This window comes from Amorphotheca resinae (genome assembly GCF_003019875.1).
Source record: "Amorphotheca resinae ATCC 22711 unplaced genomic scaffold M430scaffold_7, whole genome shotgun sequence".
Taxonomy (NCBI): domain Eukaryota; kingdom Fungi; phylum Ascomycota; class Leotiomycetes; order Helotiales; family Amorphothecaceae; genus Amorphotheca; species Amorphotheca resinae.
Window position 1 is genome coordinate 1272170 of NW_020194477.1, and position 23585 is coordinate 1295754.

The 23585-nt window shown below is 51.0% G+C and overlaps 11 protein-coding genes across 11 annotated transcripts in view; 6 read left to right on the forward strand and 5 right to left on the reverse strand.

Annotated features, from left to right (window-relative positions):
- Nucleotides 1-1577, forward strand: part of M430DRAFT_59295 (hypothetical protein) — a 2215-nt gene extending 638 nt beyond the window's left edge. Inside the window, exon 2 of the mRNA XM_024868787.1 lies at nt 74-1577. Coding sequence (XP_024720407.1) covers nt 74-1281 — 1208 coding nt within the window. The 3' untranslated portion in view covers nt 1282-1577. The remainder of the gene's footprint in view (nt 1-73) is intronic.
- Nucleotides 1533-2575, reverse strand: M430DRAFT_141404 (hypothetical protein). The gene is made up of 4 exons (XM_024862710.1): nt 2482-2575; nt 2374-2428; nt 2190-2272; nt 1533-2006 (listed from the first exon to the last, which is right to left on the reverse strand). The coding sequence occupies exons 1-4, from the start codon at nt 2490-2492 to the stop codon at nt 1901-1903; spliced, it is 255 nt and encodes an 84-aa protein (XP_024720408.1). The 5' UTR covers nt 2493-2575; the 3' UTR covers nt 1533-1900.
- A 300-nt stretch (nt 2576-2875) lies between these two features.
- M430DRAFT_141407 (glycoside hydrolase family 55 protein) lies at nt 2876-5629 on the reverse strand. The gene is made up of 6 exons (XM_024862711.1): nt 5459-5629; nt 4936-5403; nt 4790-4889; nt 3617-4741; nt 3478-3570; nt 2876-3423 (listed from the first exon to the last, which is right to left on the reverse strand). Exons 1-6 carry the CDS (start codon nt 5619-5621, stop codon nt 3003-3005), a joined length of 2370 nt encoding a protein of 789 aa, XP_024720409.1. The 5' UTR covers nt 5622-5629; the 3' UTR covers nt 2876-3002.
- A 313-nt stretch (nt 5630-5942) lies between these two features.
- M430DRAFT_276714 (hypothetical protein) lies at nt 5943-6804 on the forward strand (the record flags this gene model as incomplete). The annotated part of the gene is made up of 3 exons (XM_024865687.1): nt 5943-6003; nt 6120-6215; nt 6251-6804. The coding sequence occupies 3 exons, from the start codon at nt 5943-5945 to the stop codon at nt 6802-6804; spliced, it is 711 nt and encodes a 236-aa protein (XP_024720410.1).
- Nucleotides 6805-7162: 358 nt separating this feature from the next.
- On the reverse strand, nt 7163-8214 carry M430DRAFT_59297 (glycoside hydrolase family 105 protein; the record flags this gene model as incomplete). The annotated part of the gene is made up of 3 exons (XM_024868788.1): nt 7603-8214; nt 7322-7546; nt 7163-7174 (listed from the first exon to the last, which is right to left on the reverse strand). The coding sequence occupies exons 1-3, from the start codon at nt 7858-7860 to the stop codon at nt 7163-7165; spliced, it is 495 nt and encodes a 164-aa protein (XP_024720411.1). The 5' UTR covers nt 7861-8214.
- A 202-nt stretch (nt 8215-8416) lies between these two features.
- On the reverse strand, nt 8417-9443 carry M430DRAFT_51231 (hypothetical protein; the record flags this gene model as incomplete). Its single annotated transcript, XM_024868198.1, has 3 exons — nt 8417-8746; nt 8796-9151; nt 9215-9443. 3 exons carry the CDS (start codon nt 9441-9443, stop codon nt 8417-8419), a joined length of 915 nt encoding a protein of 304 aa, XP_024720412.1.
- A 196-nt stretch (nt 9444-9639) lies between these two features.
- M430DRAFT_67223 (hypothetical protein) lies at nt 9640-11330 on the forward strand. Its single transcript, XM_024869276.1, has 4 exons — nt 9640-9934; nt 9990-10115; nt 10179-10276; nt 10340-11330. Exons 1-4 carry the CDS (start codon nt 9886-9888, stop codon nt 10976-10978), a joined length of 912 nt encoding a protein of 303 aa, XP_024720413.1. The 5' UTR covers nt 9640-9885; the 3' UTR covers nt 10979-11330.
- Nucleotides 11331-14898: 3568 nt separating this feature from the next.
- Nucleotides 14899-16968, forward strand: M430DRAFT_19873 (hypothetical protein; the record flags this gene model as incomplete). The annotated part of the gene is made up of 1 exon (XM_024864172.1): nt 14899-16968. One exon carries the CDS (start codon nt 14899-14901, stop codon nt 16966-16968), a length of 2070 nt encoding a protein of 689 aa, XP_024720414.1.
- Nucleotides 16969-19060: 2092 nt separating this feature from the next.
- M430DRAFT_19874 (hypothetical protein) lies at nt 19061-20420 on the forward strand (the record flags this gene model as incomplete). Its single annotated transcript, XM_024864173.1, has 2 exons — nt 19061-19207; nt 19278-20420. 2 exons carry the CDS (start codon nt 19061-19063, stop codon nt 20418-20420), a joined length of 1290 nt encoding a protein of 429 aa, XP_024720415.1.
- Nucleotides 20421-20735: 315 nt separating this feature from the next.
- M430DRAFT_102698 (hypothetical protein) lies at nt 20736-21065 on the reverse strand (the record flags this gene model as incomplete). Its single annotated transcript, XM_024860815.1, has 2 exons — nt 20736-20869; nt 21035-21065. The coding sequence occupies 2 exons, from the start codon at nt 21063-21065 to the stop codon at nt 20736-20738; spliced, it is 165 nt and encodes a 54-aa protein (XP_024720416.1).
- A 1291-nt stretch (nt 21066-22356) lies between these two features.
- M430DRAFT_28629 (hypothetical protein) lies at nt 22357-23232 on the forward strand (the record flags this gene model as incomplete). The annotated part of the gene is made up of 2 exons (XM_024865807.1): nt 22357-22425; nt 22567-23232. The coding sequence occupies 2 exons, from the start codon at nt 22357-22359 to the stop codon at nt 23230-23232; spliced, it is 735 nt and encodes a 244-aa protein (XP_024720417.1).
- Nucleotides 23233-23585: the final 353 nt, after the last annotated feature.

Genomic DNA, 23585 nt, shown 5'->3' on the forward strand with positions numbered 1-23585 from the left:
TCCCTCCGCCGCCCGCCCCCCCCCCCCCCCCCCTCCTCTCCCCCCCAATCCGAGTCTCACTAACCACATCCAGGCTTAAACGATGTTGGCGACTTTGAGTACTGGAAAATCCGCCCCGTGCTGCTGCGGCTCGAGTCCCCCGCCCAGCTCCATGAAATCGAAACCCATTCGCCCCAGATTCGAGGCGAGGACGCCGAGCTCTGGCGCGCCTTTATTGCGCGCGACTTCGTCAACTGGGAGCAGAAGAATTACGCTCCCAAGAACCCGCTGAAATGGTACGAAGTATACCTAAAGTACAAAAGGGAGCAGGAGCGCGAGATAGCAAGGGACGAGGAGATCCTCAGGGCTTCGATGGGGCAGCTCAAGAAGAAGAAGGAGACGAACGTCTCGAAGGTGGTAGATTTGAGGGCCCTGCCGAAGGTGCCCAGGGACCCGCGGATGCTTGCTAATAACGGGGGCGTGCCGATTGGTAAGAGAACAGGGCTGTTCAAGAAGGAAGGACCGAGTAGTCTGGTTTGGAGCGCTGGGTCCAAGACCAAGATGACGGACGGGAAGAGTGTGCTTACGAGGGCCAGGAGGGAGGCGAAGGAGATTAGCCAGAGAAGCAAGTTGGCGAAGCCGACGCACGAATTGACAGCACGAGCGGGGCAGGTCAGGAAAGCACCTGCAGGAATGGTGAACGAGTATAAGAAGGCGGTGCAGCCCGCGATCAGGATCCTGTCGAGAAAGAAGAATCCGGCGGCGGGGAACAACATCACAGGCGGTATTACTGGGCCGAGTCTAGAAGAGAGGGAGAAGAGACTCTCGGCGATTCAGGCTGGGATGAGTCCACCTAAGAATTCCACAACAGAGGGCGTGACTCTGGTAGGCTCCTCCGACGAAGAGGATGGAGGAGATGATTTGGATGATCTCTTCGACCCGCGACACCTCACTTCCTCCACATCACGTCCAGCCTCCTCCTCGTCCAGACCGATCGCAAGAGCCAGCTCCTCGTCATCTCGCCCCACACCTTCTACCGAGCGGCCTACCTCCCGCCAACCTCCATCATTATCATCATCATCCACCAACCCCTCCAAACCCTCAGATTACATATCCTCTATCGTCAGCCGTCCCAAACCTTCCGGATCCTCTCCTGCAACGCGCCCGAATCCCGCACCCCGATCCAGGAGTCCGAGTCCGAGCCGCGCGGAGAGGAAGCCACCACCACCAGTCCTCATGAGAAGGAAGGCCGAGGTGGATATCTTCAATCGATCAGCGACCAAGAGGCCGAGGAATAGATAGATAGTTTGCTATATTTTTTTTTCCCCTTTTTCTTCCATCTAACGATTTTCGCCATGAATTAACGGGCATGAAAGGAGGAGTTTAGGAATATTGAGGAGTGCTTCGGGTTGGACATATGGCGTAATGCTAGGGCATATATGGATAGGTAGATGAGAAATGGAAAGGCATATTCACAAGGAAGAAGAGTCACATGCATCAGAAACAATATGAAACGCTTCAGCAATTCACACAAAAGCCTAGATTCAACAAATCCGGCCCCCTCATGTCACCATCACACCCTAAGACTAGAGATGCATCATGATCAACCAGCCCCGCATGCGTGCAAGTGATAAGGTAAGGTAAGTAAAAAAAAAAGAGAACAAACGGAACGCCCCGAGCCCCCCACGCCATCATGCCGGCATCTCATCATGAAAGAAGCGCAGAACGAGAAGCGGGAAGATAAAATTTGCATAAGCCTGCCCGCCATCAGAACCAGCCACAGCAGTAGCAGTATCCATGCATACGTCGCGCGCGGCCCTCCATAAAAACCCGCTATAGCGGTGTCGCCATCCTCTTCTTTCCAGTGCTGCGCGCGCGAGGGGGTTTCAGAGATTGGGACGGACGGGATTGATTCGCGGGGTTAGGAGGAGGAGGAGGAGGGCGCGCAGCCGCCGCGTAGAGCGAGAACCAAGTGCAGCGTGGCACCGCCCTCGAGGTTGTAATCTGCTGCTGTCTTGTCGTCGACCCTGAGCGCGCAGTGGGTTAGCTTCTTTCCTTCTGTCTTTTTCGGGACGGGATGGCGGGGTAGTAGTGGGGTAGGTAGATAGATAGATAGTTGCGAACATGCCATTTCCTTGATGGCTCGTGTGGCCGGCTACTTGATCGAGCGGGTTTTGAAATGTAAGAGAGAGATGGGAGGGGGGACGTACATCTGTTTACCGCCGAAGATCAAACGCTGTTGTACGGGTGGGATACCTTCCTTCTCCTCGACCTTCTCCTTGATTTGAGCGACCTAGCACCGTTAAGATATCAGTTTCTATCCCCTCCTGCTATAAGAGACTGAAAGGCAAAGAAGCATAGAAAATTAAGAGGAGGGAGGAAGAGGTGACGCACCTTATAATCAGCTTCAATATCAAGCTCGATCTCCTTGCCAGTCAAAGTGCGGACCCTTTTCCGTCTCGTCAGCTCCATGGCGCTCTCCAAGGCGGGGGAGTATCTTACTTGATTAACATGGTGACGGGTGGCGAGGGTTGCTGTCTAGATGCTTAAGAACGGGGTGTCTTGTGTCGTGGGACGGTGCTGTGGATTGCTTCACCGTGGGAACAGGAGAGGGATGGAAGGCTCTAAGAGAGCCCGGAAGACATCTTGATGGTTGATTGTTTCGGAGAATCGTCGGCTGCCGGAGGTCGGGTCTACAGTTCTTCCGGCGGCCGATGGCGGAAGGGCACGGGGGGAGCTGATCGAAGGCAGTACTTATCAAGCAGTTTATATTTTGTTTCATTTCTTCCTTCGCTTCTTTGATTTTCACTTCTTTGTTCTGCTTTACTTCTCATTGTATCTTCTTCTATGTTTTGGGGCAAGTTCGGATGCTGAGTTTCAGTCAACCACCCAGGTAGTTTCAATGCTTGAACAGGCTTGAAGGGAAACCGTTCTGAAAGCTCGATATGAATTCCTAGTTTCCTTAATTTACCCAATATCTCAGAAACATACTTCTACTATCTCTCCCCAATATCTACAGGATGCTAAGTAACATACATAGCAACAATCTCTGTATACATATTCGTATTGGCGCTCTGAGCAGCGATACTTGTCCCATCCCTGTCAATCATGCTCACACTCCCGAGCGTATTCAAACCATATATATAGACGGTACTGCCAGAATAGGTCTCACTACTACCGCCTTCATCGATGCCAAAAATCTGTGTCTGGCAGACCTCGTTATATACGGTAGCGTTGTGGGCTGAACAGTCAGTGCTATAGTTGTCGAAGAAGGAATACAGTCCCGCTCCATAGACCAGCATGTCGTGGGAGGACAGAATCCTGAGGGCCCAGGCGTCATTACAGGTGGAGGGTCTCCCGGCGCAATAGACGCCAAAATCGGGGTCGTTTCGGGAAACTACGGGACTGAAGGGTGAGGTGGCCTCGGGTGAAGGTTGATAGTACCTTGTGAAATTAACTTTGGTGGGCTAGAGAGTGATGGAGGGGGGAGTTACTTACGGAGTCTCGGTCTGGATAAAGCCCATGAAAACATTTTGTGTGTTGGTAAATTGGTATTGATATAGCGTATGATGCTCGACGGCCGTGCCAATTCTGCCGATGATTAGAGAGGTACCAGATACAAGGATGGAAAACTTACAGCCAGACGTTGCCTGTACTACTTTCGATTAAAAGACCACGGCCGCTATAGACAGTGATTTGGGTGTCTTGAGAGTCGTCAATGTCATGATCCGCTGACCACAGCCACACATTTTCCATATATACTCCGCTTCCAATAGGCGTAATGTGCATCGACTGAAACGCGGCAATGCAATTGGTGTTGGGTTGAGCTGCCCCAACAGCACACTGAGCAACCTGCAGGTCGCTTCCAGCGTAGCCACCAATTCGCGTGTGAACATCCCACATGCCTGACGGTGTCGCAGCAGGGGAGGCAAGATTCCATTCAATCAAGATAGCACCCGAGGCGGCACCCTGCGTGGAGACTATCATGTCGGACCATTCAACGACACCGCTTTCCCCAGCTGTAGATCCGACTCGCACCACAGGTTGTGGGTTGTTGACATCTGAGAAGTATGAGCCTGAACCCATGATAACTGGGTACGTCTCTCCAACAAGCTTGGCTCCAGGAGGTATATAAATAGTTGTCGTGACCTTGTAGATTCCAGCATCAAAATATACTATATTGCCAGCGGCTGTCGCGGACGTGATGATGGACTGGATTGCGGCTGAATCATCAGTGACTCCATCTCCTCTTGCCCCAGCAGTGCGGACGCTAGAGAATTGAGAGACAGCAAGATTCTGGTATTGAGGCTTGGAGCGTGTGTAGTAATCGCTCCCAGAGAGGAGAGACGCTGGCCGAGGGAAAGCCGAAACAGTCCCAGCAATAGTAGTGGGAGTGGTGGAACTTGCACTATACGAATTGCCCTCAACGTAAGCACCAATGGTCATTGTACCCGTAGTTCCTGCCAGAGAGACTCCAGAAGGACCTTGGACGGCAGTTGGAACGTTAGTAAGTACCACGTTTTCGAGCGCTAGGCTTCCTCCTGTCTCAGGATATGTCCCGCTGGCCCTGGAGGTGCGGATACCAATAGGAGTGTTACTGATGGTACTGTCGATCAATGTCACGGAACCGACTTCTAAGCCATTTGCAACACCATTTACGGTTCCTGTTGCAGATATATCGAGCCCAGTTCCACAATTGTTGATCGAGAGACCAATGTACGTCCACCCCCAATCCCACAACTGGGAAATAGCAGTAACGGAACTGGTTTCAAGTCAGGTGGATTTCTCATGGGAAGTACTAGAGACTTACTTATGGAACGTGAGGTTTCTAGATGTGAATTGTTGAGACCCAATGCTCATAGCTGGAGATCCGCCATAAAAGACCAGATCGGTGAGAAAGCCGCCAGAGCCTGTAAATCAGTCAGTAAGGACCGCACGCAATATAATAATACCGACCGTTCTCAATGAAGACACCCTGGTGTTGATTTCCACTCGCCTGGCTAAGCTGGAAGACACAGTTCTGCAGACTGGTCGCCTGGGACGTGGGCCAATGAATTCCCCTAACTTGTGTGCCTGAAGCAACATTGGTTGTATCGAAGACGAAGTTCCTGATTTGTCGGTAGAAGACGTTGGTGGTTACATAGTCGGGGACAGATGACCCATATGGATCTGCGTCTATAAGGCCAAGTCCGCTAAAACTAGCAGTGGCCTTCAATACTGGCATAGCATTTGGATTGCCGATGAGCTGTGTGAAATAGTATGGTAAAATGGACGAGGAGATCAGATATGTGCCTTCCGGGAAGTATACTACTGCTGGTGAAGTAGTACTGGACTGACAGCCACCAGGCGGAGGGCCCTCCACGCAACGTGAGCCGCTAGAAATGGCAGCATTGATAGCAGCTGTGTCATCAGTCACTCCGTCGCCTATGAGAGATTAGCGGCACCATCACGAATTGCGAGACAGCTACGACATATCTACCTTTGGCACCAAATGCCTTGACGTTTCTGAAAACTTGGTAGGCCGATCCTTGTGGGTTGTATGGGGATACGCCCTGGTGTGCAATTGTTTCATACCAATAAGACTGTGAAGAAGCCTGGGACACTAGACCCAAGCACGTCAAAAAGCCCCAGGATAACTTCATTATGACTGGGTATCAAGAATGGAGATGATGAAAGGAAACAAAAGAACACGATAGAAGGAGAATAGGCTTCACTTATTTATCATCTAGGAGACTTCATATTGCCGCCTCGCATCTTCAACATAGTGCAGGGTAAAATCAATAATAAAAGACTCGATCATTTGTGAACTCGGTCCATACTAGGCTAATTGATTGGATATAACAAAGGCCTGATGAACAAGGTGAAGACAAGATCTTCCAGGCTCGGGGCCATATCATCGGTGGAGGGTATGTCCGATACATCATGAGTTTAGGGGGCAGACGCATGGGAAAGTCTGCAGAATCATGGGCAGGGTAGCAACAGCGGCCCTATTAGATGTTGGTAACGTTACTGCCGAGAAGACATGTGAGCAAAAAGACGGCATCATGAAAGGTCGTTGGGATCATAGGTGTGTGTTCCGTAGCTCTGAATAGACATCTTCTCCATCTTCTTTCCAGAAGTATTTGACGACGTGCCACTAGACAGTTGCGGCCCTTTTGGTGGTGACCATATGGATGTCTTCTGGTCAACAAATACTACTTTGCAGCAGGACGATCTGAATCTGGATCTCTGGTCAAGTTCGTTCGTAGGCCAATAACAGTGCCATTTCTAGAACCAGAAGTTCGCGTCTTAGCCACCCTTCGGTGTCAAGTGGCGCACGAGTGGGAAAGCCTAGGTCATGAGGAGGGTAACGCCCGCGACAGTCGCGACGTGCCTTTGCCAGTTTATCACCAGGTGTCGTCTGAACAAGCTCAGCGGGAAGGGCCATGGATCAGCCGGGATTCGCGTCTCGTGACCGAAAGGGCAAAAGCCCCGCGATCTGGACGAATGCGGGGGAGGAAAGACATTGCCCTGGTATGGAATCTGTCGGTCCTTCTCTTCTCCAGATTCTCCCTTGTGGAGGACCGCAGAACTCCCGTATCACGTTGCAGATGTCGGGGGCGGCGGTCTCAAAGCGACGCTGGGGCTTGTCTCGGAGCGCTGGGCGAAAGGATGCGGAAGGTAAAACCTCATTGCGCGAGAGAGTACGGCCGAGCCGGGCATGAAGGCACAGAACAGGCCCGATATTGGGATCTATGTGTTGCGACCTGGCCTTCACTAGAAGGGGATTTCACAGGCCGCTGGGCGTTGACGAAAGGCTTTGAGAAATTGGCATCCATGACTTGAGAGGAAGATCCAACGCTGGTCATGATCCGTCCTGGCTGTCCACGTGTTTCTCTTCGATGCAACAACCGCTATATATTCTGGATCCAGATATGATAGCTAGCTCACTTGACGCTTTCGTTGTTGTTTCAATGAGCGTCGTTTCCATAACCTTTCGGCTAGTTGGAGAGAAGAAGTGTGTCAGGGTTTGCCTTTTCTTTCGCTAGGTACTTAAAATGCTGTTTGTGGCATGAAACTACCTATAGGTATTCAAGGCAGATAGATAACCGACAGTTATTCTCCTCTTGCTCCGGCAAGAAAGCCCAACCCTCCTTGATCGAGATACTCTGCTAGATTTATACCGCGCATCTCTAGACCCGCCCTATACCAGTAGCTAGAACCACGTATTTCATGAAAATATTAACTCGGTCTCAATTTAACCTCAACCCCCCCCCCCCTCCCCTCCCCCAAAAAGCCATATCGTCCTCTCAATATCCTTATAATGCTGAAACATATGTCCCATCACCGTCCCAGAACTCACATCTGTGAGCTCCCCCAGCGCATTAATATTCGCCAGCACCGCCTTCCCAGCCCTGACCGCCGACTCTCTATACTCCTCACTGCGTATATATCGCAATCGCAGCGCCTTCAACATCCCGAGCGCAAATCCTGCCGTGGCAGAACTTTCCGCGTGTGAGCCTTCGCAAATGGGATGGTCGATCAGCGTCCGCCATAGTCCATTAGGCTCTTGGTATCGTGTCAGAGCCTGGCAGCTTCGCAGCCATGGTGTTGACGTTCTTCGTCGTGCCGCCCTCAGCGAACCAAGCGGGCGGCGAACAAGGCCTCGATGATTTCTAGGCAGGAGGTGGAGTCTGTGAGGGTGTGGTATTTCCATAAGCCGTAGAGCCCGATACCGTGGGTCCATTCCCAGCTATTCCAACCTTTTGTGTCGATTACCCGCCCGTCGAGCTTTAAGAGGAACACCCCCGTTTCATTTTTGATATTGACGAGCTGTTGGATCAGGGAATCGATGGTGTAGTAGACATCATTGCTTGCGATGCCATAGGCAATTTGGGGCATTGTGATCCCGCGAGTTTATCCCGAGTCTCCCTCGTAATCTTTTCGAAGTGATAAAAGGTCGATAGTTCTATATTCGATCATCTGATGCCGTTCTTGTTCATATGGCCAATCCTGGACTTCATTGTCCCGACGATAGTACCCCTGTTCAAACCCCAACTCAATGATTCAGTCTAAAGTTGTATGGTGGAGCCGCAACCCATTCTTCCGGATCACCCCAGGTACCTGTCCTCAAGTACAATCCAGGCTCGGTGGACATGCAATGTGAAGGAGGCAAGCGAATGACACATTCAGACGTAGTAATACCAGTCTAGTCAGATGTGTGGGAGATTTAAGGTCTTTGGATGGCTGTAACTGGCCACGAAGTTTGATGATAGAAGGGGAGGAGACTTACCAATTGAACTGAATAGAAGGAGCCCAGAGCGAATAAAGGATGCAAAGTGGACTGACTTGTGCTTCTGGCTCCGACGCCTGGGAGAATCAAAGGTACCTCTCATTTTATAAAATACACAGCCCGATTTGAATACAGTGGAGAGTTCCTTTTACATTACCAACACCCTTATTTCTTCGATTTGTCCTCAAAAGCCTCCGACACATTCAAACCCAAACCCTCCGAGTCCAAGTACAGCTTGTTCCTTCCACCAGCCTCTTGCAGGATCTGTGCAATGGCTCTCGCGTTCTCAATCCTCTTCAAATCAACATATGATCGGCTCTTCTTGATGGCATCTCCAATCAGCTCGGCAGACCGTGCTTCACCCTGGGCTCGGACGACCATAGCTTGCTTCTCTTGGCGGGCCTTGTCGACAACGAATGCTGCACGTTGGGCTTCTTGTTGGGCGACTTGCTTAGCTTCAACAGCAGCTGTAAACTCGGGGGAGAAAGCAAGGTGCTAGAATGTATCAGTATATGCTCAACTGTGAACCGTCGGACGAACGCACCGTCAGAGAAACATCATCAAGCAGGATGTTGAATCTCGCCGCACGCTTCGACAAATTTTCCCGGACCAATCTTGCGACATTCTCACGCTGGGTAATCAACTGACTAGCATTGAACTGCGCAACCACACTCTTCAGCACCTCGTTGACAATCGAAGGTAGGACTCGCTCGTCGTAGTCTGTGCCTAGTGTTCGGTAGATCTGGGGAAGGGCATCGATTCGGGGTCTGGAGAGCACACGGCAAGTAATATTGACCATCTGAAGATCCTTGGTTCCGGTGAGGGACGCAACGTTACGTGGCTTCGCTCGGACATCGTAATCTATGGGTGTTTCGAACCAAGGGATCCTGAAATGCGTTCCTGTGAAGCTCGAACGTTAGTTGCGATGCCGAGGTCGAAGGGATCTCAAAAAGGGCGCCATGCCTTCATTATAGATCTGAGAGCCCACGCCACCTATTCTGGTATATTTGATAGCTCTGTGACCACCGTCGACGTTGAAAAGGGAATTGCTGGCGACCCAGAGAGCTCCTCCGAGGAGGATGGTTCCACCGAGACCTCCGGCAATGCCCTTTGGTGAAGGTCCGCCTCCGCCGGCTCCGGCCCTATTGGCCATCCTCTGAAGCTGCTTCCATGCGTCCTGTGGGTGGGACATCTTTGCAGAATGTCGAGAGTCGTCCCGTCGTTGCGAGATGGGGATTTGGGGGAGATGTTGACGACTTGGGTCGAGACTCGAAAGTATTGAAGAGCAACCTCACGAAAAGAGCTTAGCCCGTTGTCATCGCGCTAAACTCCGCAAAATTTAGGCGCGCGTAACGATATCAACCTCAATCGAACTCTGCGATCGCGCATGAAGTGCAGGGGAACTTGTCACAAAGGGTGAAGAAAAGTACGTCGGGCATATTGAGGACGGGCTGGTGGATTAGAATAGCCAGAACCACTTTTTCCAAAGACTTCTGTGCCAATCTCCCCAAGAAAATTGAAGGTGACGACAGTGATCCTCATTCCTGAGATCTGGTCGCGAGCTCCCTGTGATCTTGTTCCCGTCCCCCTCTTTCTTGCACCATCCAGATCGACACAGTCGCTCACTCCAAAAGATGTCGAAACCCCCTTCAAAGTCTGTCTTCGTGGGGAACATCCCCTATGGTAATTCGAACCCTTCCCCAAGCTCGCCACGACGACGACGCTCACGCATGTCTAGGCCTCACCGAAGAGCAGATCGTCGATATCTTCAGCAGCGCAGGCAAGGTCGTCTCCTTCCGACTTGTCTATGATCGCGAAACTGGCCGGCCAAAAGGCTTCGGATTCGCAGAATACCCAGACGCAGGTCCGTTCTCTTGATTGTCTCTCCTCCCTCGCGCGACCCAGCTGACGCCTCCCCCTTCAACAGATTCAGCAGCATCCGCAGTACGGAACCTCAATGACTTCGAGATCATGAATCGAAAACTGCGCGTGGACTTTTCAAACGATGGCGGGGATGACGAAAACGTGAGCTTTACTTCTATATATACATATATATCCCTCGAGCTTCCTACTAACCACTTCTAACAGTCCACACCATCAAACTACCAACACACGCCCCTCCCCTCCAACGGGCTCTCCAACCCGCCTCCCCAACCTAACACCTCCACCCTCCCCCCTCTCCCCATCGGCGTCGACCTCCCTCCGGGCCTCAACTGCCCCGACGCCATCTCCCGCACGCTGAACACACTCCCCCCCGCCCAACTCCTCGACGTGCTCTCGCAGATGAAGACCCTAACCTCCACCGACCCCGCCAAAGCGACCGAGCTCCTGCACCAAGCTCCGCAGCTCTCCTACGCCATCTTCCAAGCCCTCCTCCTCATGGGTCTCGTCTCCACCGACGCCCTCGCCTCCGTCGTCGACGCCGCCCAGCCCCAACAACCTCCTCCTCCTCCTCCTGCTGCCGCTTATGGATACCCCCCCGGATACCCCCCGCCGCCGCCCCATATGAGCGGCCAGCTGGGCATGCAGATGGGCACGCCGCCCGTGCAGAACCCCGCGTATGCGCCCCCGCCCGCGCGCGCCCCGCCGCCACCCCAGCCCCAGGCACTCCCCGATTCCGACGCCCTCATGCAGCAGGTCCTGGCTATGCCGCAGGAGCTGATCGATAGTCTGCCGCCCGCCGATAGGGCGCAGTTGATGGCGCTGAGAGCTAGTTATGGACGGTAGGAAAGGAGGGAGTGGGCGAGTCTATCTGTCTGTCTGTCTGTCTTGTACTATTACGTGATTTCCCATTCTTTTTTCTTTCTTCTCCGTGGGGGGTTTGCGATTGGGATGATGGGAGTGGAAAGATGCGAGAATGGGGATTATTCTTGACGACTTGGGCACAGAAAGGTTGCTTTTCGTGCGCGTCACAAAGCTCTGCAAGTCAAGTCATGGCGTTTCATATCTCTTTTTTCTTTCCGGGCGTGTAAGGCTAAGATATACGTACGGGTAGCAGGGAAAGCTACTAGACTAAAAATGCTACTTGCTGCTAGTATCCAGAAATAAAACAAAAAAGTTTCTTGAATCAAAGACCAAGGCCAAAATGTAGATTCTCCTGAACCCCAGGAAGTCAATAACGAGTGCTCCAGAGTGAGTTTCAAACCAGCCCTGTATCTGATAGATGTTGATTAGGTGGCCATGTTTGGGCTTCTTGGATCAGTGAGTTGTAGTATGTAAGGCGGCCGAGATCCTAGATATGTTATGGTAGATAGGCACAAGAAGTAGCCCTACGCTCCTTTACTAATGTATACGCGAGATAGGGGAAGGCAATGCATATGAATATGGTTTGAGCAATGCGAACAGTAGGGGGTGAAGAATAAGGAGGGCTGACGTTCCATAGATGGGCCTTGCTGCTGTGTTTGTAGCAATGCTGCTATACCACTCCTCTGCGTGGTCGGCGTCCAGTCGTAGAGCGATGGTTCTGCAAGGTCCGGGGAGAACTCGGGCTTGGGAATAGAAATACTCTAGCATATCACGGATGGTGTCGCTATTATCTTGAATCCATTTCAATCGAGTATAGCAGTGATAAGTGGGAAGAGGTATATATATAGCCGGCTTGTGGTATGAATGACGTCCTCGAACCTCTGGGTTTCTGATAGTCTGTCGTGGAGCGAACGTCGCTGGAAGCTTTCCGCGGGGGGTCAGGGGTACAGCGATGAGTGCTAAAGAAGCTCATCCAGCAGTGAATCTCGTCCGGATTGGCCTGCAAAACGTCGATAACGAGATCCCAATCTTCTTTTGAGATCCCGAAGGTGCCTCCTAAGGTATGGAAGAAGTTGTAGACTTTCCGTTGGGGACCATCTCGAAGGGAATTTGGAGATCCCTTCACGTCATGTCGTTGGTACGTGCCGAAGACAGGGATCGGGGAAGAGGCCTATCGTCCGGAGGATGCTTATGGATTCGCGGCCTGAGTGTTCGTCGGGCTTGTTGCAACACCGCCTATAGGCTGGACTGATCAGTGTGTCTGAGGCGGAAAATGCAGCATTGCCAACTCTTCGGAGCGAGGAAAGCCAACCATATCCGTGGTGGCTGCCGATAGGTTTAGTGAGACGACATCTAGGTAGGCTTTGAGACAGCAGTCCAAACTTGGTGCCTGCTTGAGGGAACAGACAGATTGACGCTCATCAACAGAATGTTGTTCAGATCAAGGAGACGTCAAGATTAGCTTGTTTGGCTTAGAAGGGAACTGATTTAAACAGTGGAGTATAGCTAAGGCAGATCGTAACGCGGGTAGAGAATCTCCACAACTCTGATCAGCCACCCGAGCAACATGTTACCGCCCGTTTGCACAACACCACGTTGGTTCATGCACATGTAGGTACAGTTGTACAGTGGAAAGCAAGGGCAAGGTTTGGTAAAGAAGCCGCGAGTTTTGTCACACACGGTCGATGTGAGGCCCAATGACCAAGGCCCGCGGCAAAGGGCCTTCTGAATCTTGACTTGAGACGTTTCGCCTGTATCCCTCGAGCAGTGAGAAGGCAGAGCTTCAGGCCCGAGTTCCCCGATGATGAGCATGGGATAAAGGGGGCTGTTTACCCTGATGGCGGTGGGAGAGGTGTAAGCGCAGACAACTACTACTTCACCTGTGCCCTGTGCCCTGTGTGTGCTCGGCGCTCTGTAGGTTAAAGTGCTGGATCCCTGATGTACCTAGGGCATGGGGTACCTTGGGGCAAATCAATGGCTATCGACAGACGATAAGCAGGACCGCGGTGGATATTCACAAGTCTTTGTTTGAGGGTTAAAACTTAAAAAAGTCTGGTGGGGACGCCATACCAAGAATCGAAAGCGTGAAGCGAGCACGTAATTAGATCAAGCCACAAGCAGAAGTTTATACAGGAATTAGTCGAAATAACATGTCTGCGATAAGGGATTTACGGTATATAATATAATAATAGGTAGTAGCATGCCGCGGTGAAGAATACTGCAAGAATAGAGTACCTGAGGCAAAGAGTGAAAGGAGATATAAACAAAGGAAAAAAAGAAAAGAAAATGGAAAGGGGGTATAAAAAGGAAAAGGAAAAAGAGATATAAAAAGAAAAGGGAAAAAGAGACCAGAGAAACGCGGACTTGACGCGAAACCAGAGACAAGAGACAACGCCCTCCCCTCTGTGCCGGACACCTGGACAGCCATGTATGGCCGCACACCTAAGAGGGTCAAGACCTGATTGATCTATTTTGGATCCTGGACAATCCACAATCTACCAGAATCCACAATCCACAATCCACAATCCACAATCCACAATCCACAATCCATGGCCTCGCGAGTGGAGTGGGAAAAGTCGCGCTTGTCTCCGCCGTCACCTGCATAGGTCCGCGTCGCGCACTTCGGCCCCTGCGCTTTCACCTCTGGTCTTCCCAGTGCCCAGTGCCCAGTGCCCAGCGCCCAGCGCCCAGCGCCCACTCGCCCCCGTTCGTTCGTTCGCTCGTCGCTCGTTCGCTCTCTTCTCCCTTTCTCTCCCGTCGCATCGCATCGCATTCCACATCCCCCCCGTCGAACACCTATCCATCCCTTCTGCTCTGCTGTATCCAGGAGAACAGGCCTTTGCAGGACTCCAGGAAGGGACAAGGGCCAGGATCAGAGGAGTGCCGAGTGAAGACGTGAAGAAGCGCGCTCTGCCCCCCCCTCACACCGCAACTCACCCGCCAATTGGGAATTCTTGTCGCACTCAGGACCATTACCTACCATTCACTCGACTGGCCGATGGGAGTACTGTCCACTAAGTACTGAGTGCTCTACCTCTCTTGCTCGCGCTCTCCTTCGACATTTGCAACCTTAGCAGCTCAACTCTCATTGCTGCCTTGTGCTTCTGCGACCGCCCGACACCCACCTATCCTCATCTCCATCGCGTTCGTTCCTTTTGTCTTTTCCTTTTGCTATTTGCTGCTTGCTCCTTGCTGCTAGCTGCCTGTTACCCAGCAGACGTCAGCGACACGGCCGAGAACGTCTGTCGGAGAATTACACGACGTCGTGAACGACACTATCCAATAGACACCAACTTCGCGCTTTCGCGACGACGACGACAACCACAAAGAGCAATAGAAAAGTGCGGAGTCTCTGGCACGGTCGACCTACAACATCATACTGGCTGTCGTGACAACTGAAGTGCTTTGCTTGATTGAAATCTCTCGAAACTTTCGATCCTCCTTCGCAATCCTCCCTATTCCACCACTGCCGCTGCTGCGCAGTCGTTGAGGTACCTCTCGAACACACAAAGCCCAGCCACTCAATTCTCCCACCACCATCCCCAGATGCCCATTCCGTACCGCCCTTGAGGGATTGCGCCTTCTAGGAAGATATCTCGAGCGAGAGCTGCAGCGTCATTGTTGCGCACGTTCGACGCTGGTGCCAAATCGCGCTCTCGAAGATCGCGCGCCGAGCTCACTTTCGAGGCCCGATACACCAACAACCGCGATTTTCCTTTCTCGGATTCGATTCATTCAGAGAGCTTGGTGTACTATATTTCTCTTGTAAACACAACCGCCCTGGACCGCGCACTCATTATCGGTCCTGTACAACCCGAAATCTCAAACCCCCTCGATCATCTCCTTGCGTCCCGTTCACGACCCCCTTACGCCACTACATACCTCGCGCCGACCTGCACAAGATGTTCTATCAACAGTCGAATGGGTCTACATCCCTTCCTCGAGACTTTCGATTCCGTCCAAACGAAGATCGCCCCACGACCCCAGAGCCCTTGGCAATCGATGAACTGCAACCGCCTTCCGCCCCTCGACCGACGCGACTGAAGGTTCGGAGGCGCAACGCTTCGAGCTTCCACGCCCCGACCGAACAGTTTCTCGCGTCCGTCGCTGCAGCAGATGTAATGATCCCTACGATACAAGAACCACAAGCAGCCATTCCTACATCAGAAGATTTCGAGATGGCCGATCGTGAAGCACTCACGGTCGACACGTCCTGCTTCCTCTCCCCGCAACCTCGCGATTTCAGAGGCGCGTCTCCGCCAAAGACGCCAATCCTTACGCTGTCGATGAAGGAAGGCTGTCAACGCCCAGACTGGTCGATGGATTCCATGACCTCACCTGACAATCTGGAAAGACCAGCATCCGCAATGTCGAACAACTCCGACTTCTCGGATGATTCACTCTACAGTGGCAGCCGAGTATCCCATCGATCTGAAGATGGTAGCTGCACCAGTCCAGATTCTGATTTTGCGGATCCATTCCAGTTTCCGTCTTTCTCGAAAGGCAAGGGGAAGGCCCTATACCGTGAGGAGCCTGCTCAAGAAGTTGCGCCTCTGAATAAGCAGCTTCGTAGCAAGGCCAGAACCGATGCCCCATGGACCAAGGAGCAGAGCGCTCATCTTTGGGATACATATCTCCTCTATCTGCAGGATCCCACCGTCACCCCTTTCCGCATCGGTCCCAGTGCCATACCCCCTCAAGGCATCGTTCACCGAGTGGCTAGGCAGGCTAAGAGGAGCTGGAAGGGTCCGAGGGCAGTTACAGCGGCTCAACGATCTTCAAGACTTAGCCCTGCGCCACGTGAGGCCCCGTCTGAGGGCGAAAGCATTACACCTACCGCAGAGACCCCAAAAGTCTATGCACAGTGGCCGCACTCAAGCAACGCGACCAGAGCACATTTGAGGGAACTTTGCAAGAGTACGGACTCGGATCTTGTCCGTCATCATCGTCATCTTCAATCTCGCAGCCCTACTCCTTTCTCTAAGCAGTTCCGATCTCACGTACGAACACCCGAACCACCATACTTTTCGTCCTTCACTACCCAAGATATTGCATTGTCTTTGACAACCAGCACTGCTGAGAGCATGCAACCTGATGGACCCCTTGCCAAGCTTGCAACGTCGGATGATCCGTTTGATATTCCGGCCGCCTCTAGCTTTCCACCACGGGAGGCTTTCAGACCTCATAGTTTTGGTAGATCACGAGGTCTATCATTCATACTCAACAATGACTGTCAAGACCGTAAATTAGGCTCGCCATTTGCCCATACGTATGGTCCAAGTTCCTCGAATACCTTGAGTGTCTTGGAGTGCCCTTCATCTCGCACACAATCTGATACTATCCCACCACGACCGTTCCTTCGTTCTCCTGTTCATTTCGATGAGTCTCGCTCTCTGAACAGTACCCAGAAGCGGCGAGCACAGCATCCTTTGGAGGAAGAACTCAGCCCCAATGGAGCAGTAATACGTCCTAGCATTCTCGATGAGCAACTATTTGGTGGCCCGCTTCTAAGCAATCAACGTCGTGTCAGAAGCCGTGGCTTTAGTCTTGGTGATGAAGCCTTCCGCCGCCGTCCGGATGAACCACTGAATCGGGTTCCTGGCCTCTTCTCTAAATCTCAGACAGCCCCAAATCTATTTACACCCTCTGAGATCATCGAATCCCGATCTGCTGCAGGCCCTTCTACTGGCGCTTCTCAGCTCCTTCCTTCTGGCAATGTCGGTCCTCCCCGTCTCGGATCTCCCTTCTCTGAGTCGATCCCAAGCCAGACATTCCCTCGATGCCTCTTCCCAGATGCCAACGCTACGATCCGTCGCGGTAGCTATGCAACTATGCATCAAACCCGTCGATCGATCGAATCCTTCGATTTTGGCGAGGGGCCTTCGCTGCAGTCGCGATTATCACATCTGGATCAGAAGCTCAAGGAGATTCGGAGCCGTGAGGCTGCTGCTCGACGAGAGACTTCTCAATAAATAATCCGAGTATTAGAAGGTGGCGTTCAACAAAAGTTTCGACCAGATATCTGCAGATTTCTGTCATGATAATATTTCCTTACTTTGCGTATTTGCACGACGGCATGTTCACGAATTGACGCTCCTGGGATGCCAGGGGATACAGAACTGGCAGGAGTTAATCTGATTCCACGGGCATTCCTGACCCTTCACGAATTTCGTCTGCTTCTCATTCAGCACACACGCATCACTTGTTGCATAAACAGTGCACCACCTCCTCCTAATGTCTTTCATTTGTTCTCTCCAAGGGCGGGCTTCACTTCAACTTCAACTTGACTTTCCTCCAAGAAAGCCAGGAGTTCTTTTAAATCTGGGTTTGGGAAAGGGACAGGGTGGGCTCTCGGCGTTTTCTCTTCTCACGACCCGTTACGATTCAAAGGAAAGGATGGAAACGAGGATGAAATTCGGCAGAATACCTTCATGATGACCACGAACCTTTTAAAAAGAAAAAAATATACGCGTACATATTTGCTGTCTGACCCAGCATTCATCATCTCTTGAATGCCTGACAGACAAGGAATGTCTTTCTTGTACATAGCCTTACATAGAGAATCGTACAAGGATGATAATCTTGCTAAGTTATTTTGAACTGTACCACGTGAATTTGCTAAGAGAGATCATATCCATATATAGATCTTTAAATGAGATGTGATTTGTTTCTTCTCTCTTCTGTCAATACGTACGATTCACTGATGACAGATATAATGACCCGGATATCTGAATTATTTATTAAATCCTCTGAGTGACAATAACGACAGCTTTCACGAGATAATTGCCGCATGGCTGCTGCTGTATTGCGCGCTGGAAACTCCCCCTACCCCCTTCTCCCCGGCAGAAATCTATAGCCCCATCCAATAACAACATACCTATAGCAAGAGAACCAGAAGCGTCGTCGCATCAATCAGCAGCCTCTAAACACTAAGTAAGTTGCATCTCCTTGGATACTTGCTCCACACTCGTTTGAGACGGAGATTATATGATGTGTTATGTTAGACAGGTAGGTAAGGTAGTTCTTGTGAGTTTTTCCAGGGAGGGATATTTGATATTAGTTAGTTGTATGTATGTATGTATGTATGTATGAGAGACAGATAGGATGAAAGGAGAGATAGGAGGGATGGGTTTGTACAGTATAAGTATAAAACTGTTTATTGAAAGGTCCCATATGGGAAGTTGGGAGGATTGTGGGAGTGGGAGTTGGAGATGGTAGGCAGGAATAGAGAGGAGGAGTTATTGAGAAAGTATTGGGTCTTGGGTTAAATAATAAAATAACATCGGGTAGGGAGAAGATCTGGGACTTGAGAGTCAAGACTTGGGGAATTGGACAAGTGATCGAAGAAGAACCTCCCTCCTAGCAGTGCTTTAGAGCAAACCACAGTCCTAACTAATCACAGGCTCACAGCTAATGAGCTGGATTATAGCATCGAAAACCCCATGAAGAGTAGTCTCTTGAAGAAGAGAAAGCGCTGGAAATCCAAAGTATAGACAGACGCTCAATTGAAAACAAAGACAAAAGAGGATATGGTATTTTGGTTCGACCCGCACTGGCGGTTGCTTGAACCCCGAACCCCCGAATTCGATATGGGTTTGTCAGATTTGCAGAAAGGAAGGAAAGATCAAACGAGGCCCACTGTTATCAAGTTCTTCAATTTTCAGTTCTCGGGAGCCTGCCTCTTCAATGCGCGCGGAGGTAGATGAAATCAGATCAAGTTCCTCCTTACCAACTCAAGGCTCACTTGTAACTCCAAGTTCTGGTATCGTCAGGCAATTCGAAGCTCGATATTGCTTTGAGAGAAAGCTATTTGGGTGTTCTTGTAGTTGTCGAAATGCGGTCGCAATGATATTGAACGCGAAACGCGGGTATGATATTCGGCATCGACATTTACACCGCCTTGCCCCGCTTACAAATACAATATTTCTGCCCATCCGACCCCTCCAAGCTTGTCTGTCCCTTATATCTACTGCGAATTGTACATTGCTCTCTTTTCTTTTTCTTCTTCTTGTATCTTTATCTGGTTCTGTTTGATTATCCCTTCCTTCTATATTCCCGTTTAAAATGGCACCAGTCAACGTGGCCGCGGCCAATACGCCCTATTACACGCCGGCGCAAACCCCACCTGCCGGAACGGCCCTCTCCCCTAATCCTCCCACGCTCTTCACGCCCATCAAGATCCGCGATGTGACTTTCCAGAACCGCATATGGGTATGCAATCAGTTCTTGTTCCCTTGTTGCAGTGCTCAATGGCAATCCTAGTAACTAACCCGCGCTCTAGGTCGCGCCTATGTGCACATACTCAGCGAAGGACGGGTTCCTCACTGATTTCCACTTCCAACACCTGAGCGCCTTCAGCTTCCGCGGCGCCTCCCTGACCATCATCGAAGCTACATCTGTGCTCCCCAATGGAGGCATCACGCCCCAAGACAGCGGTCTCTGGAGCGACGCTCAAATCGCGCCGATCCGCCGCATCGCAGATTTCGTGCACTCCCAAGGCCAGAAGCTTGGCATCCAGCTTGCCCACGCAGGGCGCAAGGCGAGCACGCTTGCGCCGTGGTTGGTCGGCAGGGGCGAATCGGACCTTGCAACAGAGGACGTGGGCGGCTGGCCCGCGGACGTCATGGGACCCAGCGCGATTCCATGGGGTAAGGGTTATGCCACGCCGCGAGAGATGACCGCTCAGGATATCAAGGATCTGATTAACGGCTTCCGCGACGCGGCGAAGAGAGCAGTAGAGGCGGGTGTCGATGTCATCGAGATCCACGCTGCGCACGGATATTTGTTCTGCTCCTGGATGAGCCCGATCAGCAACAAGCGGACGGATCAATATGGTGGCAGCTTTGAGAACCGTATCAGGCTTCTGCTTGAGACCATCAAGGCCGTCAGGGAAGTGATCCCAAGTGGCATGCCGTTGTTGGTCAGGGTTAGTTCCACCGAGTGGATGGAGAACTCTGGAGAGCCCGAGAGCTGGGACGTCGAGTCTACCATCCGCCTTGCGAAGCTCCTGCCCGCTCTCGGCGTCGATTTGCTCGATGTCAGTTCCGGCGGCAACCACGAGAAGCAGGTCATCCCGCGCCATAACGTTGATTACCAGGTCGATATCGCCGCCCGCATCCGCGCCGAGCTGCTCGAAGCCGGAATCAAGGGTTTGTTGATTGGTGCCGTGGGCTTGATCACCGAGGCGGAAGCCGCCAAGAGTATTGTCGAGAACGGCAAGGAGGGTCCAAGAGACCAGGTCGAGATCGAGAACGAGAGGGGGGTGAAGACGAAGGCGGATATAGTGTTGGTTGCCAGACAGTTCTTACGAGAGCCGGAGTGGGTGTTCAGAGTTGCGTATAAGCTGGGCGTCGAGGTGAAGTGGCCCATCCAATATCACCGTGGTCAGTTCCGAAAGGATGGTGAGTTGGTAACCGTTCCTTAGAGGAATTCCATGACCATCGTGTGATTTAGAGATGTACAACGTCAACGTACGACGTAGAAATGCTTTTGGGACGGATAGAGGATAGACCGAGATATAGATATCACAATGATTTGCAATTCTTCATCAAGCATCCTCTAAACATCACGCCATCATCTCAAAACACCTCCCTCCAAACCTCTCCCTTCTCTCCCCCTCAAACTCCACCAGAAAGTCAACTCCAACCACGCCATCCATCCATCCATCCATCCATTCATTCCGGCTCTCATCCCATCACTCATCATTCACACACTCACACACAGACACACTCCCTCAAAATCACCTCGCCTTTCCAGGAGGGTATTTCTTACCCTCCTTCTCGACCTGCGGCGTGCATGCGCACCACTCCTCCTTGGGCACGTTATCCATCACATTCGGCACGTGGCTTCCGCAGCCTTGCCATGTCGTCTTGCCTAAATATCCACGTAATCAGATTAACCCCTCCTTTTTCTCTCTCTCTACCCCTCAAAACTGTCCCAACAACTCCCTCCCAAAAACCAGAACCAAAAAATTTCCAAAAATAATGAAGAGAAATATCATGAGATTAGATTAGATAGGGAAGGAAGGGAATAACATACTGCAAGTCGGGCACGAGGTCTTGAAACACATTTTTCTTCTTCCCTTTTCCTCTTTTCCTCTTTCTGGATTTCGTGATCAGTCAGATAAAGGATAGATAGATAGATCAAGCTTGTTGCGAATTACCCGTTGATTATTTTAGATATACGGAATATGCAGATAGGTGAGAAAGAGATTTGCTTGAAATGTCTTGATGTTCTTGAAGAGAGAGAAGATGGAGATGGAAGTTTGGAGGGGGGAAGAGCAAGGTGGAAATAGAAATAGAAATGGGAAATGGAAATGCCGCGGCTGTGCTATGGATTCGGGATTGATAGGGAGACGACGGGTGTGCGTATTCGTAGTTGACTGAGATTAGCGAGCGAGCGGATTAAGGGGTGGATTAGGGGGGGGGGTGTTGGGATTTGGGTGATAGGAGTGAAAAGGGGATTAGCCGAGCCCCCTTTTTTTTACTTGGGGATGGGTAATATTGTTAGAAGGGGGGTGGGAGGTGAGGTTCTTTGTTGTTTATAAATAAATAAATTGTATCTATCTCAATATATCCACATCTCCTCCCCTTCTCCCTTCTTGAAGAAAATTCCAGAGCACTGCTTTACTGGTAAGAATCTGCTAAACACTCAATAATCCATTAATTGCGCAAGAGCTCATTTTAGGATTTTTAATAGTCGCGAGTCAGAGAAAGACATAAGGCCGTCCGTCATATTGATAATATACTGGTGGTCAGGGATGTGTGACTGGTCCAGCTCGAGATAGATCGGGAAGGGGAAGCCTCGCTATTGAATCTGATAATCCGCGGTGATCAATGGAGTCGTTACAACTTACAATTTTACAAACAGGTCCTGCTCAAAGGATGGGGGGAGCTCGGGGCAGATGTTTGCTTCTGCCAGATATTGCTTCTTCTGGCCATCCGGTCCCGAGACTTTTTGTAGTGGGTGCCCTGAGTCCCCGACTGCAGTCTGCAGTCTGCAGGTGCGAAGATGGTAACTGCTGATTACATCGGGCAATTGATAATGCCTGGCTTTGCCAACTTCCTATCTTGCTTGTAAAGGGGGATCAGAAAAAGACAAACGTCTCTTAAAAGACATGTACTAGGCACCTTTGTATTATTGTGAAGAGTAATAGAAGAGAGTACTAGATGACGAACTGCCGAGTGCAATTGAATCGTCTGTTTCGGTATGCTTATCTAAGCGAACCAACGATTAGATAAGGTGCCTTATCGATAAGTGCGCCTTTTAATCAACATCCCACTTTATGACGCTTCCATCGTGCGTGTTATTTGAGTAGAGTCCCCCTCATTTTTCGTCCTCACGACTACGCAAGGGAAATAATGGGTTCGAACGAAGAAGGGATCCCTCATCAGGATGATGAGATCACGGTACTGGTTACCGGCTACGGTGTGCGTTTCTGCCCCTCTCCGAATAGGACCTCGTCTGAGTCGTCGCATTGCTGCATGACTGCATGAACATGATGAAGGGCGGGAAGGACGGGAAGCTGATGCAAACCTACCTTACCTTATGCTAACGCAAGCTGTTCGTAGCCTTTCCGAGCCCAGTATCCCTTGAACCCCTCGTGGGAGATTGCGAAGTCCCTCCCCGCAGTCCTCCCACCTTCGAACCCTAGGTCGTCCAATATCTCCTTGATCGCTGAGCATCCACCCGTCCGAATCCTCGTGCACCCGGAACCGATCAGGGTTGCGTACAAAACAGTCAGGGAATTGGTGCCGAAGCTCTGGGAGGGACGGAAGATCGACTACATGGTACACATCGGGATGGCCACAGCTAGGAAGTTCTACAGCGTAGAGCGTCGCGGACACCGTGATGGCTATGTGATGCGAGATGTGGATAATGAGCTTTTGGAAGATGAAGAGAGGAAGAAGGAGGAGGGTGATAAGTGGATCTGGCATGGCATGCCAGAGAAGATCTTGACAGATGTGGATATCGACGATGTATGGCGGAGGTGGCGGACTGCACTGCCAACTGCCGATGTCAGGATCTCAGAAGATGCTGGCAGGTATCTTTGCGATTTCATCTACTACTCCAGCCTGGCATATCTATACCAGAAAGAGGAGGAAAGGAGAGTGGTATTTCTACACGTTCCAGTTGATAGCGACGATGCTGCTGTGAAAACAGGTGTTGATATCACCATTGAGTTGATTAGGGCTTTGGTACAAAGCGGAATGATGAAGAAGCTGGTGAAGCCATAACCAGACACGAAAATATAATTATGATATATATGATCATCGACCTAACGATCAATCAATGAAATCAGTTGCAGTTATTGTTGATTATACTCGTAGGCTTTAAGTCTGAGTCAATCAGTATCTGGGTCATTATGGATTGTATTCTAAGTTCCACACGCTTCAGAGTCCAGACTATCTAAATGTCGGCCCATCCGTAACTAGAAAGACGGGGGAGAAAGGCTATCACTTACCTCACTGCTTGGCCAGAGCCAGAATGACCTGAATTATCAGATGCAGCTCCCTTCAAGAATGCAAGCAAAGGTACCCATGTGTTGCTGCTGTAACTTCATAGCTCTAGTCACGACTCACCAGAGCAG

What these genes read in the sequence shown, in the direction of transcription:
- M430DRAFT_141404 (XM_024862710.1), bottom strand. An exon ending in ATATTGAAGCTGATTATAAG is followed by an intron (nt 2,273 to 2,373) that starts GTGCGTCACCTC and finishes TAACGGTGCTAG; the next exon opens with GTCGCTCAAATCAAGGAGAA. An exon ending in ATCTTCGGCGGTAAACAGAT is followed by an intron (nt 2,007 to 2,189) that starts GTACGTCCCCCC and finishes CTGCGCGCTCAG; the next exon opens with GGTCGACGACAAGACAGCAG.
- M430DRAFT_141407 (XM_024862711.1), bottom strand. Translation starts at nt 5,621, where the DNA reads ATGAAGTTATCCTGGGGCTTTTTGACGTGCTTGGGTCTAGTGTCCCAG. An exon ending in GGGTGTCTTCATTGAGAACG is followed by an intron (nt 4,890 to 4,935) that starts GTCGGTATTATT and finishes ACTGATTTACAG; the next exon opens with GCTCTGGCGGCTTTCTCACC. An exon ending in TTTATCCAGACCGAGACTCC is followed by an intron (nt 3,424 to 3,477) that starts GTAAGTAACTCC and finishes TAATTTCACAAG; the next exon opens with GTACTATCAACCTTCACCCG.
- M430DRAFT_67223 (XM_024869276.1), top strand. Translation starts at nt 9,886, where the DNA reads ATGTCGAAACCCCCTTCAAAGTCTGTCTTCGTGGGGAACATCCCCTAT. An exon ending in CGCAGAATACCCAGACGCAG is followed by an intron (nt 10,116 to 10,178) that starts GTCCGTTCTCTT and finishes CCCCTTCAACAG; the next exon opens with ATTCAGCAGCATCCGCAGTA. An exon ending in ATGGCGGGGATGACGAAAAC is followed by an intron (nt 10,277 to 10,339) that starts GTGAGCTTTACT and finishes CACTTCTAACAG; the next exon opens with TCCACACCATCAAACTACCA.